This window comes from Anabrus simplex, chromosome 1 (genome assembly GCF_040414725.1).
Source record: "Anabrus simplex isolate iqAnaSimp1 chromosome 1, ASM4041472v1, whole genome shotgun sequence".
NCBI classification, from domain to species: domain Eukaryota; kingdom Metazoa; phylum Arthropoda; class Insecta; order Orthoptera; family Tettigoniidae; genus Anabrus; species Anabrus simplex.
Window position 1 is genome coordinate 1,636,191,162 of NC_090265.1, and position 20,600 is coordinate 1,636,211,761.

General features: G+C 40.0%; 1 protein-coding gene across 1 annotated transcript in view; it reads left to right on the top strand.

The window, feature by feature from the left end:
• Nucleotides 1-20,600, top strand: part of LOC136881376 (myrosinase 1) — a 71,843-nt gene that overhangs the window by 31,201 nt on the left and 20,042 nt on the right. The window contains exons 6-8 of the mRNA XM_067154148.2: nt 4,201-4,295; nt 7,832-7,979; nt 12,251-12,402. Coding sequence (XP_067010249.2) covers nt 4,201-4,295; nt 7,832-7,979; nt 12,251-12,402 — 395 coding nt within the window. The remainder of the gene's footprint in view (nt 1-4,200; nt 4,296-7,831; nt 7,980-12,250; nt 12,403-20,600) is intronic.

The following is a 20,600-nucleotide window of genomic DNA, read 5'->3' on the forward strand; positions in this document are numbered from 1 at the left end:
GAGTTTATTGAAAGGAAGCAATTTAATCCGAGAAGACATTCATTTAGGTTGAAGTCGGAAGATGTGATTTCTCTAAAAATTGTTGACGGATATGAATTATTAGGTTGACAATGAGTCACTCATTTCAAGAAATACGTCATTAGTAAAAATTTGAGATAATCTTCTTGAATATTTGACTTAATATTTAAATAAATATGGAATAGTGAAAACTAAATACTCTTTCTCTGTGTTCTTAGAATAAGAATTAGTTGTAAGACTGTAGTAGTATCAAGCGACGACAATTTCCATAAGAGTTAATGAGAATATGGTACCTAACTAGATACGAATAAGAGACGTCTTTCTGCGTTAGTTAGAGACTACCATTGATCGACCTGGACGTTTTTCTGTTACGGAACTCACACCCGTAGAACTTAGTCACCAGAGTTATTCAAGTTAGAGCTAGTCAGGATCTCTTGTGTCCATGCCTGGACGCGGGAACGGCGCATAAGCATTAATAAATAAGGCTACGATATAAAGGCACCATAAGGAAACATATTCTAAAGATTTTAACATTTCTAATTTCGTGAAAAATATATCCAAAATTTTCATCCACTTTTAAGGATTATTATGATCAATTCTGTGTAAAAATAATTAGAATTGAACTATTTTTTTCAGAAAACTTGTTTTATCAATTTATGAAACTGTAGTCTATAATGTATGCCTTTGCTGGTGAGATGTAGTGTTTGCAGTGCACTATGTCTTCTGGTATGGGCTAGAGCAATTTTGTTACTTTCATAGATCTGTCTCTGTCTTATCCTTGGCTTTGACAATATGAAAGTGACTGAGGTATGAGCGATGCTAGTAATGCCAATCCTTATGCAGCCAGTCCCTGCTATGAATGGTGTGAAAATGTTGCTCATAGGGTCGGTTGGTGCATGCATTTCAGTGGGCTTGGCAGACTGGTATGTAATAGCAACTCTGGCTCGATGAGGAAAGCAACGGGAAACTACCTCACTCCTCATTTCCCTAGTACGCCTCTTCAGTGATGCCTAGGGCATCTATGACAGCTGATGGCAGAGCTGTTGAGGATCCCGCCAGCGGAATCGCTTACGGACTGAACATACAGACTGTAATGTAAATATTTTACCTAAACGCAAGTGTTTCGTTGTAAAAATTGGAAACAAATTGATTGAATAGTATAGATTTGATCCGAAACGTGAATACATACCTAAAGAATGCCATATTGGGCTGAGTGGCTCAGGCGGTTGAGGCGCTAGCCTTCTGACCCCAACGTGGCATGTTCCATCAGTCCGGTGGTATTTGAAGGTGATGAAATACGTCAGTCTCGTGTCGACAGATTTACTGGTACTTAAAAGATCTCCTGAGGGACTAAATTATGGCACTTCGTCGTTCCCGAAAACCGTAAAAATAGTCAGTTGGACGTAAATCAAATAACATTATTATTTATTTATTTATTTATTTATTTATTTATTTATTTATTTATTTATTTATTTATTTATTTATTTATTTATTTATTTATTTGGGAAACCAAAACAGCGAGATGCCGAATTATAGAGGTTCGCAATGGTAAATGTATTTACAATGGAGTAGCACAATGCAAACATAAACAAATGAAAGGTCAATGAAGAAAAATCATCTAATTACAAAAGTTGCGGAAGAAAATTTAAAACTAACAAAATAACTGTAGACACAACAATTAACTTCTTCTTCTTCTTCTTCTTTTCTAGTGCTTCTTCCCACATCTGTGGGGTCGAGGGTGCGAACTGCGTGGCACATATGTACCAGACCCTGTTTTGTGGCCGGATGCCCTTCCTGATGCCAACCCTATATGGAGGGATGTAATCACTATTGCGTGTTCTTGTGGTGGTTGGTAGTCTAGTGTAGTGTGTTGTCTGGATATGTAGAGGAAGGTTTTGGGACAAGCATAAACACCCGGTCCCCGATCCAGAAGAATTAATCAGACGCGATTAAAATCTCCGACCTGACCGGGAATCGAACTCGGGACCCTCTGAACCGAAGGCCTCAACGTTGACCATTCAGCCAAGGAGTCGGACAGACACAACTGTTCCGAGGTATCTGTGGAACAGCAGAGGTGAAAGAAGGTGCGGTCTGGAATAGGTCTCAACTACAAAATTAAAGTTAATTTAAATCTTTAACAAAGGTTATATTTTCTTTTCGAAATCAACAAATAACAGAGTATAACAGGTACCAAGTAGCAGATCAACAAATTAAGAAATTATAATTTACAGTTCATTACAAGATTTGGGCTTCGAGCCCCAAGTATAATTTCTGAGCTCAAAGCTCACAACCACAATTGCTAAAGGGTAGAAAACCCCTAGATGCATAGAGCACTTGCTCCCAACTTTTAACTCAAGCCTCCCAGAGGCATCTTTCACACACAAGAAAGAGCTGACCCGCTCTCAAAATTTTCGAACCTATTTAAGAGGCTATAAACAGACTTTCCACTAACTGCCCTCAAGGCACACATATAATAGTACAAGGGTATCTCGTACCCAATCTACAGGGCCTTCTCGAGAAGAAAACAAAACATCAGGTTAAGTTACTGGCCCAAAGTACAGAAAGGACTAGAGACGTGAATTTGCACTCCTAAATACATTTTTAAAACCTAAGTGGCTCTAGGCCGGTACACAGGGGCTAATCCCAAGCTAGGGAGGTGACCCGTATGAGAACTTTAATACATTAAGGAAGAGAAGAAACGGTTATGAAAACGTAGTCACCTCAATTTCCAAATGAAGGGAAGTTCGAGAGGGTAAAGCACTCTCTATCCCCGCTTTACAGTTAAAGAGATTTGTAGTTTTTACATAGACTGAAAAGGAATTTATATTTTAAAAAGGTGGGTTACATATTAAAGGTTTCGAACCTTCCCCGAGAGTTAGACTGCTGAGCTAGCAAGAAATAACGATGTTAAAAGGCCATTACCTTGTAGAAGAACTGCTGCTTGAAGAAAGAGGCGCTTCCCGCCCCCTGCTACATATCCACACACTAAGTTAGATGTTACTGAAGTGGCACCGAGACAAGAAAATCAGCCGTTTTTATACCCTCGTGGAAAATTCGAGACCTTTCAGGAATGAGTAGACACACCCCCTCAATTTTATTGGATAGCTTAGAGCAACATATCTATGTCGAAGAAGACATACATGATTGGTTGGAAATAAATTAAAGAAATTCAGGATTGGCTAAGTTCAAACCTGGCGGAAGGAAGGATTAATATTGCCAACCCAAAGATAACAGAACAAAATATAGTAAAAACAAAACTTATGAATACTAAATTTCTTCAGGAAAGTTCATTCCATTACACCAGAGTGTATTACCATAGTTTTTTGTAGAGACATCTGTTAGAGAATGTCCACACTTCTTGATCCATGAAAAACAAAATTAAATCAAAAACACTCAGTGACATCTTCCGATAAACCGTAGAACTAGTTCAGTTGTAAAGTCCAGAGCTTCTCCTGTAGAGGAGTTTCAATTGGCGCAACATTTGAACTTGCGCCGTGGAGGTGTACCGCCCGGTACAACAACAATTAACAATAAAACATAAAGGCAAAAGAACGAGTAAAATTAAAGATTGAAAGTAAAACGAAAAGAAGTACTTATAGGCTGGGCACAGCAAAATAAATACAGATATAACACATAAGTAACGGTATAGTACAGCAAAATATAACTATGACATTACGTACAATAGAGGCGACAGAAAAGAGCAGAGAAGAAAGGAATATCAAGGAAATGAGCTAGGTTAGGTTAGGGAAGAATCAATTAAGATAAGAACATAACGAGTTAAGTTCTTTGAACGAGAGAGAGGCGGAAATACGGAATAAGAGGGTGTGGAATATTATCCTGGTTTTGCGAGTGGGGACATGTAGTGAAAGGAAGGAAGCTGGTTCGGGAGAACGAAATAAACCGTTAACAGCGTTATATAGGGATCTAAGGTCAGCTACGTTCCTTAAAAATGCCGTGTATGGTATTTAGTGAATGGTCAGAGTTTCAAGTCCCATTTATCGCGCCCCTCATGAACTTGGAAAACTCCTGCTACCAAGATTAACAAAACAGAATTCCGAAGGGAGTTGTCTTACTTCACTTTTATTTGTCAGTATTTCAAGGGTATTTTAAAACTGAACAGCGAATGTGATAACAGTTTCATTCTAGCGCCAGTAAAACAGTGAAGTGACTTTGTAATTGCAGGGAAGGTGTCCATCGCCCTAAACACTGACTGGCATGAACCACTGACGAACTCGACAGAGGACATCGCTGCTGCCGACCGAGCTATGCAGTTTGACGTAAGTACGCGCACTTCATATTTTGTTTCCAATCCACATAAATAAAGCACTTTGTTTGTCTCATATTTCTTGTCTCTCTCGAATAAGGTATATAAAGTTCGATGGTCGGATGAGTTAAATTTTTCTCAGTCTATCTGTTATGTTAACACGGCAAAATGGCTGAACCGGAATTTCTCTAAACTGGATATGGTAGTTCAGGGATATCCGGGATGTGCAGGAGGCTATACAGTATATCATTTCACAGAGCATCCACATAAAGTAAAAAAGGTTTTTTTTTTGCTAGTTGCTTTACGTCGCACGGACACAGATATGTCTTATGGCGACGATGGGACAGGGAAGGGCTAGGAGTGGGAAGGAAGGGGCCGTGGCCTTAAGGGGATACGGAGCCGCCTATCTTACCAATGTTAAATTTGTTTAATTCATGTTCCTTTTTCTCAGGATCTAATAAAGTTATGAAAATGAAATTTATGTCACATTTTACTCAAACCTTATTTGACATGCTGACGGAGCATTTTTGTAATTGGACTTAAGGGGACTCAGACACATATTTTTTTATACAGTCAATAAATAGAATGTTTTTTCCTAAAAAACAGCCAAATCTCAAACAGTTTTATATAAATCAGGAAATCCCTCCGTTAAAATGTTAAGCAATATGGGACAAATTAATGATGAAAATTACACAGCTCTGTGATAAATAGTCACCTAAAAAAACGAACATACATTTGAAAAAATTGGAAACTGAGAAAACTGCAGTTAAAACTTTCCACACATATGATTTTCTCATTGTTAGCGCAAGTTTAATTTAAATTGGGGCAACTTTTAATTGTTAAACTATAATGTATTATACATCATTTTAAAGAGCAGACTTCAGAGATTTATATAAAAATATAAAAAACGATATTTTTGACCATTTTAACCGTTCCGTATCCCCTTAATTAAGGTAGAGCCCCAGCATTTTCCTGGTGTGAAAATGGGAAACCACAGAAAACCATTTTCAGGGCTGCCGACAGTGGGGTTCGAACCTACTATCTCCCGAATACTGGATACTGGCCGCACTTAAGCGACTGCAGCTATCGAGCTCGGTAAGTAAAAAAATTGGATCGCAGAAAATTATGATAAATATCCGTTTGTAAATCGGTGAATTGATGATTGGAATGCTTTACCTGCAGCTGTCTTAGAGCCTTTTCCCACAAATGTAAGATGCATCAAGGATAGACTCAAGCATTCTGTAAATTATGTGTAAATTTATATGTGATGGTATCACAATTTAATACAGCGCTCAACCCACTGTAAATTCTAGTATTAAGGCATCTGAATTATTTAAGTTACGTATGGATTTAAGGAACGTGCTGTATTTACAGTCAGTCATTGGGCCGCTCAATCTGCTGCAAGTCATAGTGTAAAACTTTGAAATACTTAAGGTACAGTGCGTGTGAATTTGTATATGACAATGATGGATTTAGGATATTGAACTAGTAGTTTTTCTTGTAATATTTTCTTCCCATGGAATCACTTGTTGCACTCGTGTTGTTTTAGTTGTTGTTGTTGGGTAGTTATGTTTTTTCTTTACTTTATGATCATAAGTGATCATTGTCATCGGAATATTTCCCAATTGCGATGTATTCATTAACAATAATAAAAATAGTAACTAATATACAGTGGCATACATATATTACAGGGATCAAAACAGGATTTCTTTTTTTTTTAAGTATTTGTTAAGTTTCCCATAAATGTAAGATAATGGTTGCGAAACATGGGTCTCAGCAAAACAATATAAAACGCCTGGAAGCAATGGAAATGTGGATATAGAGGAGGATGCTGAAAATTAGTTGGACAGAGAAAAAGTCAAACAATAGGGTCCTTTAAGGCAATAGACGAAACAAGGGAATTGATCAATACTATAGAAAATGGGAAAATCAAATTCCTTGGCCACACACTTCGACATAACACATTCCTCACGACTCAGCTGGAAGGAAAAGTTCTGGGTAGGAAGGGAAGATGAAGGCCGAGGAAGAAGTATCTGGATTCCATGATGGACAGGCTGAATTTGAAAAAAAAAAATGTTGACCTGAAACGCTCAGCAGAGGAGAGGAAAATGTGGTTGCAGCGACAAGGCCTTGCCTTTAGGATATGTATGAGATATAGATAAGCCATATGACAGAGTACCGAGAGAAAAAATGTTCGCCATTATGAGGGACGATGGAAGTATGGGCAGATTCTCAAAATCAATCAAAGGCTCAATCCGCAAGTCTGGGACACGCTTGCTCAGGACCGTTCAGTTTGGCGCCGGACCATCCCTGTTGCTGTCAATCCGGTTGAAGGGCAACGGCGCAGATGTGAAGAGGCCAGGAGACAAGGACGAAAACTCCGTGCAGCACAACCACGCCCTTCTTTAACAATATTCTACAATCTGCGTGAACATTTGTTCCATGCTAGGATTGGTCTGTCCAATCATCGAAAGTACATTCCACAGACAGGAGTGAATTTATTGGAAGAAGATAATTAATCGGAAACGATGACGAAGAATAAAACTTCTCCAGGGGAGCTGATAGGATCGCGCCATAGCAAGCACGCTACGGTGACACTGGCTGAAAACAGCGGTGTCTTTGTGTTTGATGATGAATTCGCGGCATGGTTCTCGAGCCGGTCTTAAGTCTAGTACAGATTTAACAACACCGCCTCGCCAAGCACATCTGAATTTGCCCGCGAACAGATCGGATTGGACCGGCCAAGTCGGCCCTACAGTTAGGGCTGCACAGCTGTGAGCTTGCATCCGGGAGATAGTGGGTTCGAACCCCAGTGTCGGCAGCCCTGAATATGGTTTTCCGTGATTTCCCATTTCCACACCAGGCAAATGCTGGGGCTGTACCATGATTGAGGCCACGACCGCTTCCTTCTCACTCCTAGATCTTTCGTCTCCCATCGTCGCCGTAAGACCTGTCTGTGTTGGTGCGACATAAATCCAATTGTAAAAGTAAAAAAAAAAAAAAAAAAAATCTGATTGGCTAACTTGAGCAGCTGATAAAATGACAACGTTGCGAGATATCGAATTATTTCTTTCAAATTATTTATTAGCATGAGAAGCTCTGTAATACTCATATATCCTGTTCACGTTGTTTCCGATCACGTGTATAGCCTAGTTCAGAGCCCAGCTGTGAATCTAATTAGGCCTGCCAAGTTTCGAGAAATTATGTTCTGCCATTTTTCGTTATGTTGTATCAATCAATCAATCAATCAATCAATCAATCAATCAATCAATCAATCAATCAATCAATCAATCAATCAATCAATCAATCAATCAATCAATCAATCAATCAATCAATCAATCAATCAATCAATCAATCAATCAATCAATCAATCAATCAATCAAATAAACAGACATACAATAGTCGAATTGTACATACCTTTGACTTGTATATTTCTAATCAGAAATAAAACACTTAAGGTGAAGAAAATTATAATTTTATTTATACAGGTGAAGCCTTTTATCGGATATTTAAAGGTTTACTAGCCGTTCATTTTTTTATTGATTGTAGTTTGGACTCTTCGCTCATCCCATTTTCAGCACCGAAGGTGACTACCCTCCTCTACTGCGAGAACGTATCGACAACAACAGCAAGGCTGAAGGAAGAACTCGCTCTCGTCTGCCTGTCTTCAGCAAGGAGATGGTCGAGTACATTAGAGGTGACTCACACATTCCTATTATTCCTTGCAGATTTTCTTGTATTCAGTACAGTTTATTGAGACACTTCTTTGAGGAGCAACACAGTGTGTCAGTTAACATTCGAAGACATTCGTAACTGAACTTCTACCATCTAATTAGAAAGAAAATCTAGTAATACAAGGACTCCAACCCTCCTTCTCTGAAAGCGTTTCTTCTTCATATAGCTCTGATATTCTCACGAATGTTCTTCCATTCATGAGATGCGAAAACTGTGAAATGGTTGGTGAACGTGGTATTTCTCTGTGTCAATAGTCCAAGGATGGTGGTATTGTAGACGAAATTATGGTCTGGAGAACAAACAGCAAAATAGTACAAGAACAAGGCAATGCACTGAAAAGGAAAATACGAAAGAATGGTGTGAAAATCAGCGCAGACAATATAAGGACCATTGTGATATGAGAAGGAGAAAGACAAGGCAAAGGCATTGTGAAAATTGGTGGTCAAAACCTTGAAATTGTTGACAGTTTCAAGTACCTAGGGAATGAATTAATGCAGAATACAAGGCTGGACATGGAGACTAGCAAGAGGGTGCAACAGGGCAATGCATTCCATAAGAGTGTAAGAAACCTTATCTGGAACAAGGGCATGTAAAGAGATAATATACAAACTGTATTCTGCACCCATATTGACTTATGCGACTGAGAACTGGACAATGGCAAGTAAGGAGGAGAGTAGAATTCAAGCCAGTAAAATGAAATACCTAAGAAGTATGATAGTAAAAACAGATTGAGAAGCCAAAATGTGAGAAAGGAGGTTGGAGTGAAAAACCTAAATAAGGGAACTGGTAGGAGTAAACGAAGATGGATTGTACATGTAAAGAGGACGGAGGAGGAAAGAATACCAAAGCAGATGATGGATATGAAGTTCAGTGGGAAAGAGAGCGAGAGAAAGGCCTAGAACAAGGTGGATCGATTCGATAAAGAGGAGTGCAAAAAGAAACAAACCTGGACAGGGAAAAAATAATGTAAGAGGAACAGTGGAAGGAGAGAGGAAGGTGGAGAAGTGCCCCGACCCGGAAGGAGCTGGATAAAGGGAAAGGAGGAGGATGATGGTGATGGTGATTTTACAATGCTTGGGAATTTCTGTCATGGTGTGAGGACACGAAATTAAAGGCATTGCTCAGGTGGTGGGTTGTGAAGAATTTATTGTTGTATGAAGGATAATTATTGTTGTTGTTGTTGTTGTTGTTGTTTGGAACATCAATTCATATACTGGTTTGATGCAGCCTTCCGTACCCCTACCCTGCGCTAACCTTTTCATTTCCATGTCTACTCTAAACTTTCATATATGGCTTGTTCTACCCCTACCGTTCTTACCGCCTATATTTCCCTCATAAATTAACTGAACAAGTTCTGGGTGTCTTAAGATGTGTTCCATCGTTTTTTCTATCCCTTCTACTGGTTAATGTATACAAATCATTTTCCTCTCACAATTTGATTCAGTATAACTTTATTCACGATTCGATGCACCCATCTCATCATCAGCATTCTTCTGTAACATCTCTTTCTTTCTGAGCTAGTTATTGCCCACGTCTAATATCCATTTAGTGCCACGCTCCAGTCGAAAGTCTTCAAAAGCGTCCTTCTAATTCCTATATGAAAGCTCGAAGTGAGCAAAGTTCTATTCTTAAGAAAGGCCTACCTTGCCTGTGTAAGTCTGCATTGTATGTCCTCCTTACGTCTGTCATCGTTACCACCCAAGGAAAGATTTCATATACTTCCTCTAAGGCCATCTACACACGGAGCTACTCATTAGTAATTGATTGGTAACTGAAGTTTCCGGCTGATTACTTGAGTGTCACTTCCTGTGTATTTCAATGGAAAGCCACACACGGCGCTACCAGTTAGTTATCTGTTAGTAACTAGTTTGTAATCAGTTCCAGGTCACTCGCGGAGCCAGTCACAAGCGAGTTTAGTTTCTCAGTTCCCCCAGAGATCAAGTGCCCTTTTGCGATGGCGAGCGAACAAGTTTTCAACATAAAGTTAGTGGGAGAAACTGAAAAACACCCCGTACTTTACAATTGTACCCTGAAGGATTACGCAAGAAAGGACATTACGGCGAAAGCATGGAATTATTTTCTAAGTTTTTAAATTTTTTGTAAAAATAAAGTTCACTTTTCTTACCTGAGAGTTATTAGCACTCTTTCCTCAGCACTCACACATTCCCTCATATTTGTATTTCGCTGTCGAATGGCAGGCGCAATAAGCTGCACCAAGTTCATATAACTGTGTTTGATCATACGACAAAAAGAAATGAATTTAGCATCCGTTTGTTCGAACCCCTTTACTGCTATGAATAATCTGCAGAGGATGTTCTTTTCAAGATATGGGTGAACTCAATACCTTCTTCTATTTTTTCCCCGAAATAATGAAACACGATCATGTCTTCTTCGTCACTTGAGTCAGTGGTTGACATTCTAGCAAAGTTGAGAAGCGATCTAGCGAGTCCGCACCGAACTTTACAAATGGCTAATCAGGAAGAATCCGTCACCGTACAGTAGCTTCGTGTGTGGAGCCGAGTCACTATCCAGTTACTAACCAGTTTGTGACCCCGGTTACAAACCAGCCACGTTTCTAATGAGTAGCTCCGTGTGCAGAGGGCCTAAGACTTCATTTCCTAATCTGATATGTCTTGCATTAACTTCGTTCACTGAAGAACTGGCTGCGTGGTTTGGGTCACGTAGGTATCAGCTTGTATTCGGGTGATAGTGAATTCGGACCCCACTGTCGGCATCCCTGAAGATGGTTTTCCATGGTTTCCCCATTTTAACACCAGAGTAATGCTGCCTCTGTGGATCCGTGGTAGACTGTCGGCCTCCGGATCCCAAGATAGCGGGTTCAAACCCGGCAGAGGTAGTCGGATTTTTGAAGGGCGGAAAAAAGTCCATTCGATACTCCATGTCGTACGATGTTGGCATGTAAAAGATCTCTGGTGATACATTTGGTATTTACCCGACAAAATTCATTAAACCTCAGCCATAGACGCCCAAGAGAGATCCGGTTTACTCGGTCTGCCATCTAGTGGACCTAGAGTAAAACGGAACGTCGAAATTGACGAGCAGACAGCCAGATGGCGTCAAATCGAAATGTCTGCACACGGTAGCTGAGGCCATACGATTATTATTATTATTAATGCTGGGGCTGTACCTTAGTTAAGACCATGGTCGCTTCCTTCCCACTCCAAGCCCTTTCCTATCCTCGTTGCCGTAAGCCCTATCTGTGTCGGTGTGACATAAACCAAATCGTAAAAAAAAAAAAAAACTAACTTCGTTCGACTGTATTCCATTACTTTTGTTTCGGATTCATTTATTGCCATCTTGTGCTCATTTTCCAAGAAGACCGTGTCTATACGACTCAGGAATTTCTTCAGATATTCTGCAGATTCAGATAAAATAGCAATGTCATCAGCAAATCCCAGACTTTTGATTTCCTTTCTAAATTCCTCTTTGATTTGCTTTACCGTCTGCTTTCTATAAACATTGGAAAGGAGAGGGGACAAACTGTAGCCTTGCCTCACTCTTTTCTGGATTGCTACTTCTTTTTCAAAGCCCTCGATTCTTATCACTGTGGTGTGATTTTTGTACATACTATAGATAATCCTTCTTTCTCAGTATCTCATCCCGATCACCTTCAGAATCTTAGAGCGTATCGAATGCGTTTTCCAGATCTACGAATACCATGTACGTAGACTTGTCCTTCTTAATGTGATGTTCTAAAGTCAGACGAAAAGTCAGGTTCGCTTTACGTGTCCCTACATTTATTCTGAACCCAAACTGACCTTCTTCCTACTCAGCTTCAACTTGTCTCTCCATTCTGCTGAAAAGTAATAGATGCTAAAATTGTGCAAGCGTGAAGTTCTAAATTAATGGCACGGTAGTTTTCACACTTCACTTTCTTCGGAATAGGTATAACTACATTCTGTCTAAAATCAGATGGCTCCTTTCCAGTACCATGCATCTTACACACTAAATTGATGCTTAGGGTGTGATAAGATCGTCACATGCTCAAACATGTCGAAGATCATTATTTATCTTTCATTGACACCGCGTACTTGGTGATAGCAAACACTCCAAAGTTGTATTCCCTGTTATTTTCCCTATCTAGTCTTGAATTGAGATACATGAAATTCTACATTTCACTATTATTGTTTGCACGTGAGTGTAGCAAGAATATCTGCACACTGGGGAAATTCTGTTCACATTAACTATCTGTTTTATTGTACCATTTTTCAGGAACTTACGACTTCCTTGGACTGAACTACTACTCTACAACCCTGGTAACATCCGGATTGACTGGAGACAATCCCTCCAGGGAAAGAGACTCAGGAATAATAGAATCTGTTGATCCTTCTTGGCCCACTTCACCATCGTCCACATGGCTTAAGGCAAGTTCAGTTCCTCATAAGGAACATTAATGATGAATGAAGAATATTATTTTCTCCGAATCACAGACGACCAAAAACAGAGGAGAGAGTATTCCTTTATTTTAATCATAATAAAATCATAAGGTTAGTTCTTTATCAAACAAAATAATACAGATATCCAAAATAAGAAATTTGTGCTCAAATAATTAATAGATAATTTGCTAACATATCGTATATCGTAATTATTGGACGTATCTTTCATAGTCACGCACATTTAGCCTATTAAAGAATCTCAGAGAGTTACAATATTGAAAATCTTCCACCTTTTTGATACTTTTTATTTGCCTTTTAGCAAATATTTATTTGTAAACAGTACATGTTTCGTTCTCACTTGGGAACATCTTCAGCTGTTATTAAAGCTTAGGTGAATTGCTAAGTTTTTAAACACGTTATTTGCAAGTACAGTACATTGATTCTCTTAAAAACTACTAGAATACCAATTAAATTAAGTGATATTAAAACAATGTGGGTTAATGTGTTAATGAAATGAGACTGGATGATTACATAATTGGTCAGCTTAAAAACTATATCTATTCATTGGAATAGTTGTTAAAAATTTCACTTTGTTACATTAAAAATGTCTGTTTGTCTTCCGATTAAAAGGTTTTAAAAATTATTGACTTCATGACACTGTTCAAATTGTTGTTGAATGTTTTTTCTCTTTCACTCCTTCCAGGTAAGCTGTTATTTATTATGAGCCCCACAATGTGTTAATATCATTTAATTTAATTGGTATTCTAGTAGTTTTTAAGAGAATCAATGTACTTGCAAATAACATGTTTAAAAACTTAGCAATTCACCTAAGCTTTAATAACAGATGAAGATGTTCCCAAGTGAGAACGAAACATGTACTGTTTACAAATAAAAATTTGCTAAAAGGCAAATAAAAATTATCAAAAAGGTGGAAGATTTTCAGTATTGTAACTCTCTGTGATTAGACTTTGATACGGAAAATGAAGCTGATTACTTGCAATATTAAAGTATCTCCTAGACTTTAACTAAGTCATAGAGTTTGGAATACCTCCTCATGCAAAGTTTTACTTAGCTACATACATCTTCTCATTTTCGCGTGTTCCTATGATAATACTACATAGTCTTACTGTTCTCCTTAGTTTCTCCTGAGTTGGACACCAAGATGTTTAACTTCAAATTAAACATAAACTGAAAATGTACTTAAAATAGTGGCACCACACTCATGTTCATAAAGAAACAGAACACCTTCAAAGACTAGAGATAGGAAATTCATATTCACAAGACATGTTCATTAGTATGTTCTGCAGAAACGATTAGCATTTCAGTCACCTGGGTTCAGCATGTGTCCTGTTGTCTAGTAGGCACTGGGTCTTCCATGGGTACTGATAACGTGTTCCATGCGTGAAGGCATCGACGCATGGCGTCCTGGGGTATAGCCATCCATGTTGCATTCACCTTGTTCAGCAGTTTATCTTTGGTGGTTAGCATTGGGTCACAGCGCCGCACACGTCGTTTCATCATATCCCACACATTTTCGATTGGCGACAAATCCGGTGATCGGGCAGGCCAAGGCAACAGTCTGACATCATTTGACAATAAGAAGGCATGTGTTCTTGCAACAACATGAGGTCGCGCATTGTCCTGCTGAAATATGGCGTCTGTCGGCAGCCCTGAAGATGATTTTCGGTGGTTTCCCATTTTAACACTAGGCAAATGCCGGGGCTGTACCTTAATTAAGGCCACGGAAGCTTCTTTCCAATTCCTAGGCCTTTCCTATTCCATCGTCGCCGTAAGACATATCTGTGGCGGTGCGACGTAAAGCAAATAGCAAATATATATATGGCGTCTGAGGGGTCTTGCAGAAAGGGTATGGCTACGGATCGCAGGAAGTAATTTACGTAGGTCAAACCGATCACAGTGCCCTGGACACGCACCACCTGTGATATGTGGCTATACCCCATAACACCCCACACCATAAGGCCTTGAGTTGGCGTTGTATGTCTTGAGCGAATGCAGTCAATATTATGCCTCTCCCACTGCGGCCATCATTTTCAAACAAGCAGAACCTATCCACAGTGACGTCGTTCCATACACCATTGCAGTCTAGCATGTTTATGCACATTAGTCAAAGATAGGCGGAGAAGTTGACGACGCGCCGGTAACCCAGATCGTAATAAACGGCGACGGACCGTCACTTCTGATGTGTTACACTTTTCCACTGTTGCGACAGAGCCGAGGAGGACGCAGATCTGTCCTGCAATGCCACTCGGATGAGGTGTCGATCCTCTCGGGGGGCTGGCCTGCGTGGTGCGACCAGACCCATCTCGTCGTCTTCTGTGAACCATTCTGTACACAATGTTGTACTGCCGACACACTTCGTCCCACATGAGCAGTAATTTCTCGGTGGATGCATGATGTTCTCTCATGCCAACAAACTCACTTATTAGACGGTACGGTTCTTGCATACGTCTGCGAGGCATTCTGCACGCATGTTCAAGTCACACTGATCCATTACCTTCGGTTTATAGCGACAACGAGAGCCGCAGGCACATTTTACCTGTCGGTGGTGGTGCGCCGATATATCGATGTGGACCTTGAACCTGAGGATCGAAGTGGTTCAAATGCTAATCATTTTTTCAGAAGATACTAATGCACATGTCCTGTTAATATGGACTTCATATCACTTGCCCTTCAAGGTGTTCTAGTCTTTATGAACATGAGTGTAGATATGAGGTCGCATCTGATGATCTGCGAATCCCATTCCAATGGGAAGTAATTGAGTCTAGGTAACCAAATTACTTGCAACGAGTAATCGTTACTTTTCACAAAATGTATTTTTACTCGTATTTTACTTCTTGAAGTAAAATGGTTAACGTTACATTCTAATAATCGACACATTCTAGTAATCGATGTACAGTGCATGGTATCAAGAATTTGGTAATTTTGGAGTCCCTGCACTCGTAAGTCGTCCCGCCAAGGGTAAGACGTGCACTCGTTCATTTATTCCTTGAATGTGGTGGTTGAGATGGTCATGTAGTACGTGGTCGAGAATGGAACCGCCAAAGGTTACACTGTTATAGGGAAACCGCAAAAACCGATGGCGGTCGCCAAAATGTGGCGTACTAGGCAAGGTGAGGAGTGAGGTAATTGTCCATTGCTTTCCTCGCTGTGCCATAAAGTGCAATTGCAGCACCCCATCACGTTCCTTAAGACTCAGATGAACTAATTGTAACGACGAATGAGTTCAGTAATTTCCGTTCCCCTATTTGAAAATATATTTATCGTGATAATTATGTACTAGGCGTACTGGTTTTACTGGTTTTACGTCCCACTAACTACTTTTCATGGTTTTCGCAGACGCCGAGGTGCCAGAATTGTGTCCCGGAGAAGTACTTTTACCTGTCAATAAATCTATCGACACGTGGCTGACGTATTTGAGCACCTTCAAATACCACCTGACTGAGCCAGGATCGAACCTGCCAAAATGGGGTGAGAAGGCCAGGGCCTCAACCGTCTGAGCCACTCAGCCCGGGTGGCAACAATCATTTTGAAAGTTTGTTTAGTCTCACTTAGTTATGAAAGAAAAAATTCCTTCTTCCTTACAAACATTGACCCATACAAAAAGGAAAACTTCGCACTTGTACTTTTCCTCCGTTAAACGGAAAAAATAGAATCATGGATATGTTCGGGGGCTTAGAAGACGGGAGTGCGAGTACAGATTCTTTAGCTGTTCCCCTCTTAGTACATTTATTTAGAGTGTTTAATGTCCTCTTCCGTGATAACTTTCAGCAGAAGAAAGAATACTGTGTTGTTTCTGCGTGGAAAAGTACTGGGGCCATCTGGTTAGTCTCATGACACGTCCTCGACGGAGGGACTTCACCCCGTGTGGTAGGGGAAGCAGAACATATTTTAATTAATTTAAAGAGATTCACCGAAGGATAATTGAGTGGTTATGTCTCAATCGCACCAACTAGATACTGGTCACCGACCACCCGTACTATTTTACCTCGAGTACGCCGGGAATAGGCGCTACACAAATTAGTGGAAGGGGTATCGCTCCCTAGTAAAAACTACTGCAGGAAGGGAGAAGAGTCAGTCGGGATTTGTGGCTTACGGGCGGCGAAGCTACGTGCCGTCGAGCTTCCAGCGATCTTTTGTTTGAGTGAATTTCAATTTAATTTACAAGTGAAACCGCGTACTGTGCGTAAATATTGCAGAGATTGGATAGACGTGATGCTATTGTCTAAACTTTAAAGATCAGGGACGTGTCGCGAACATTAAATATAATTTGTAATAATATTATTATTATTACTACGGCGCTACTGTGTCGAGTAGTAACAAAGGTACGCGGAATCCGATACTGAATCGCGGATTGCGGAGTGAGGTCCGATATCGGGGCTGGACGTTCACACTGAATGTAACTACACAAATCTTGGAATAAATAGTGACGTGTTGTGTGCCTCAGGAATACTGCCAGCGGTTTCGTCAACCTAGAACAATGGACTCCCGGTTGGAAAGAAGAATGGTGCCTCCAGTAACTGCTTTGGTGCCTATGGGTCAGCACTAAACCAGCAATGGACTCCCTGAGCTGACAACGGGTCATCGAGATGGAGATGAGTATAAATCATAATTAATATGACGTAATCAGATTGGGCGGGGAACAGTTATCATTACCTGACGCTATAATGTTAAAGATTGTAACTTCAGTAATGTAGATGTGCTACCATGATACACGTAGCTTCTATTTACTTTATTTAATTAGTAACACGTCTGAGCAATCAATTGTAAATAAAGGGGTAATACGATAAGTTTGCATGCAGTAGTAGATTGACTTAATCATTTTATTTGGGGAAATTTGTAATTATTGATGCGTCAGGAGACTAATTGTTAGTAATTCAGAGTAATTCAAGTTAGGTTGTAGTTAGTCCAGTGATGATAATGCATGGCTGGTAAATAGTGTAATTTTATTCCGTGAGCACCCAGAACTACGAGATATGACTTCGGAACTGACATCCCAGGCCTCCACTGACATATATTTAGATAGGAAGTGTACGATTTTAATTGGCAGGCTTATCACAATTTAAGTGCAAATTGAGGAATATTTAATTTATAATTGTATTACCGTGTGACGATTTATCAGAAATCACGATTTAGATATGGATTAATTACACCGTTATTACGAGGAAGTTAATTATGATCACGCAGTATGGTCTAATTTCCAGGTAAGTCGTGTAGGGAGATGGTGTAATGATGAACCCAATAATAATAATAATAATAATAATAATAATAATAATAATAATAATAATAATAATAATAATAATAATAATAATAATAAATTGTAGTTATGGTAATCATGCAAGTATTGGTATCATAGAAACCGGTGTCGCGTCGCGGGATCATGATATTGTAAACGAATGTGTGTGTTGAATTGAAGTGAAGTATTGAGAGCCGATGTAATTTTGTTTAATGAACAATGAAGTTCAGTTTATTAGTGAACGATCCCCGAGATGGGGTGTTTTGTTAAGAAAGGGCGTTATGCCTGTGAAGGCCGAGGCCACTGACCACCCGCCGTGCAAAGGGGCTGGGGCAGTTGACCTAGTGAGGAGAAATGTTGGGGTTTTTTTGTATGCTCGTTCGCTCGTGTAAGGGGGAGCCTTGAGTTGAAGAGAATGAGGGCGGAAGAATCGCCCAATAATGAAATATTCAACACGCCAGAATGATGTAGTCGCTAATAAATGACACGGCGATTGTTACCAGTACTTGTTAGCTTACTGTCATTACACACTTGAGTATAATCTAGCTTAGGGTTTTCAGAGTCCCACTTCCATCCCAAGGGGTGTCAGTTCAGTTCCCGACAGCGGCATTGGTACCCCAATGCTCAACCGAAGGCTGGATGTCTCACGTGTTTACTGTATATAATTTGTGTTCTTTAAGGGTTTATGTATCTTGTTGTGATTATATTGAGTTGCCGATGGTGTTGACCATCGGGGTGGTGAATTGTATACAAGTGAGGGTCGGTTCAAACCCGGGCGTTTGTTCCACATTTTTTTGAGTTCCTTCGTGGTATTTCGTTGGGGAATAGTTGTGTGTTTAGTATAGGGATTGCTCAGATTCGTTGCATGCATGTTAATCCTATTGATCAATGATGTCACATAGCCTCAGTGTCTATGATAAGTGTTTTCCCGTTCGAATCTCGTCATAATGGATCGCTCTGCGATAGATAATACTCGGATCCATCACATACGACTAAAAGTCGATAACAAACAACAACAATTGATAATAATCCATGTAATTCATTTGTATATAAATGCGTCATTACCATCATCATCATTAAGGCCTAATAAACCACTTGTATTAACCTAAACTTTAACCCGAATGTGTTCTCATTGTAATTAGGTATGATCCGTCTCCTACCCTGTATGCCTTTAAGCTTAGTCTTGTTAAGCGCCTATTTGTTTTATTCCAACCCGTTAACGCCCTGTAGATATCATGCCGGAGCCATTAGGCGTAGGGACGGGTGCATACTAAAAAATGGCGCTTCCAACGTGGTGCTAGATAAATAGGCGCGTATATTTATTCTACATGACTTTTACACGTTGTGCACCATATTAAAATGTCAGTCCAACGTGGTGCGAGATAAAAGGGCGTAAGTGAACTGTGGGGGCTCGATATGTCCGTAAATAAGGGCTACCCAGATTTAGGAAATTTAGCGCCATAGTAGACATGGTATCCGAGCAACGTGTGGCCCGAAATTCCGTAAAGGGGTACCATAGCGCCATATAAAATGTCGGCCCAACGTCCGACGTGTTTTACTGTTAAATAGGGGCGCATATTTACTTTACCTGCCATATAGAATGACGCTCCAGGTGGGACATGTTTTACGGTTTAATGGACGTATTTTCATGTTTAATAGGCGCATAATTATCCCACCTATCGCAACAACAATGCGAAGATAGGGGCGTGTTGTGTTATGTATTAGGCAAGGCATACTTGTGCGGCTTCCAGGAGTGGGCACGATTATTTGGTAACCCAGGTCTGCTTCTGACATTTCCACGCGAGGCCCAGTTCATTATAGTTGAATAAGTGATACCTTGATGTCAATATTAAATCGTTTTATGAATGAGAACACAGTCATGATCCAATGATATGGGCAGAGCCATGACATTCGCGTAAGCAGGGGCGTATCCAAAATTCAAGGGGATTAGTTCGAATCCCGGGAAACTATAAAATGAATTTCCCATAAGTGAGGTTTGAAGTGAATAGTGGCTTTTTCTTAGTGCCTATTTATTCACGGATATCAGCCAGTGGTGCGTGTTTCTTCACCAAACAACCTGCTATTAGGAAATATATTTTACGTTAGTATAACCGTGGATGAGAAGAGGTAACCTCACGCCTACTTTTCTTTTTCGAGTGGCAGTAGGTTGATTTCATGGGTTCAGTTTGAGATTCTGATGACTTTGTGTGTTTGAAGGACCTCAATGCTGAGGGCATGGGTTGATTTACTGGCACTATACCACATGTGTTGGTATTTAAAATCGAGCCCAATTTTAGAATCACAGGTCAACCGGCAACTTTATTAACTGAATCTGAGGGCTAATATTATAATCATTTTCGGAAATTTCCCGTTGCCTTCTTATATAAATTTCATGAACCTTAACGATGTTAGGCGTTTAGGCAGCTTCAATGATAGCCGTTTTGAGGCTTAATTTGCAATGATGATTAAAGTAAAATTTTCCTTTTGAAGCTGGAAGAACGTAAAGTTTGGATAGAGGAATCTTTTCCTTTAAAATAAATAATAATTGTATATTGTTGTGGTTTGTTGACGCCGACGTTAGCGAGGGGGGTCCTGTCATCTCAAAGGATAGCGACATGGATAGTGAAGCCATGCGGGCTTTGATGGAGGAGATTATGGTCAGCGTGAAGGACGATTTAAAGAGAAGTATTGAGGAAAACAGTGCGCAAATTAGGGAGATGAGGAAGGAAATCAAGGACGAATTAAAGGCGCATCGGGAGGAAATGAAGAACAGTCTAACGGGGGTGATAGACCGGCAGTTCGCAGATATGAGGGAAGCAAGTAGTGGGATAAGAAGGCTCACAGAGGAACTGAGACAGGACAGATTAAAAGGGTTCGGAGTTAAATCGAAAGTGCAAATGGATCAGAATTGTCCAGAGAGTAGTGAAGTGAT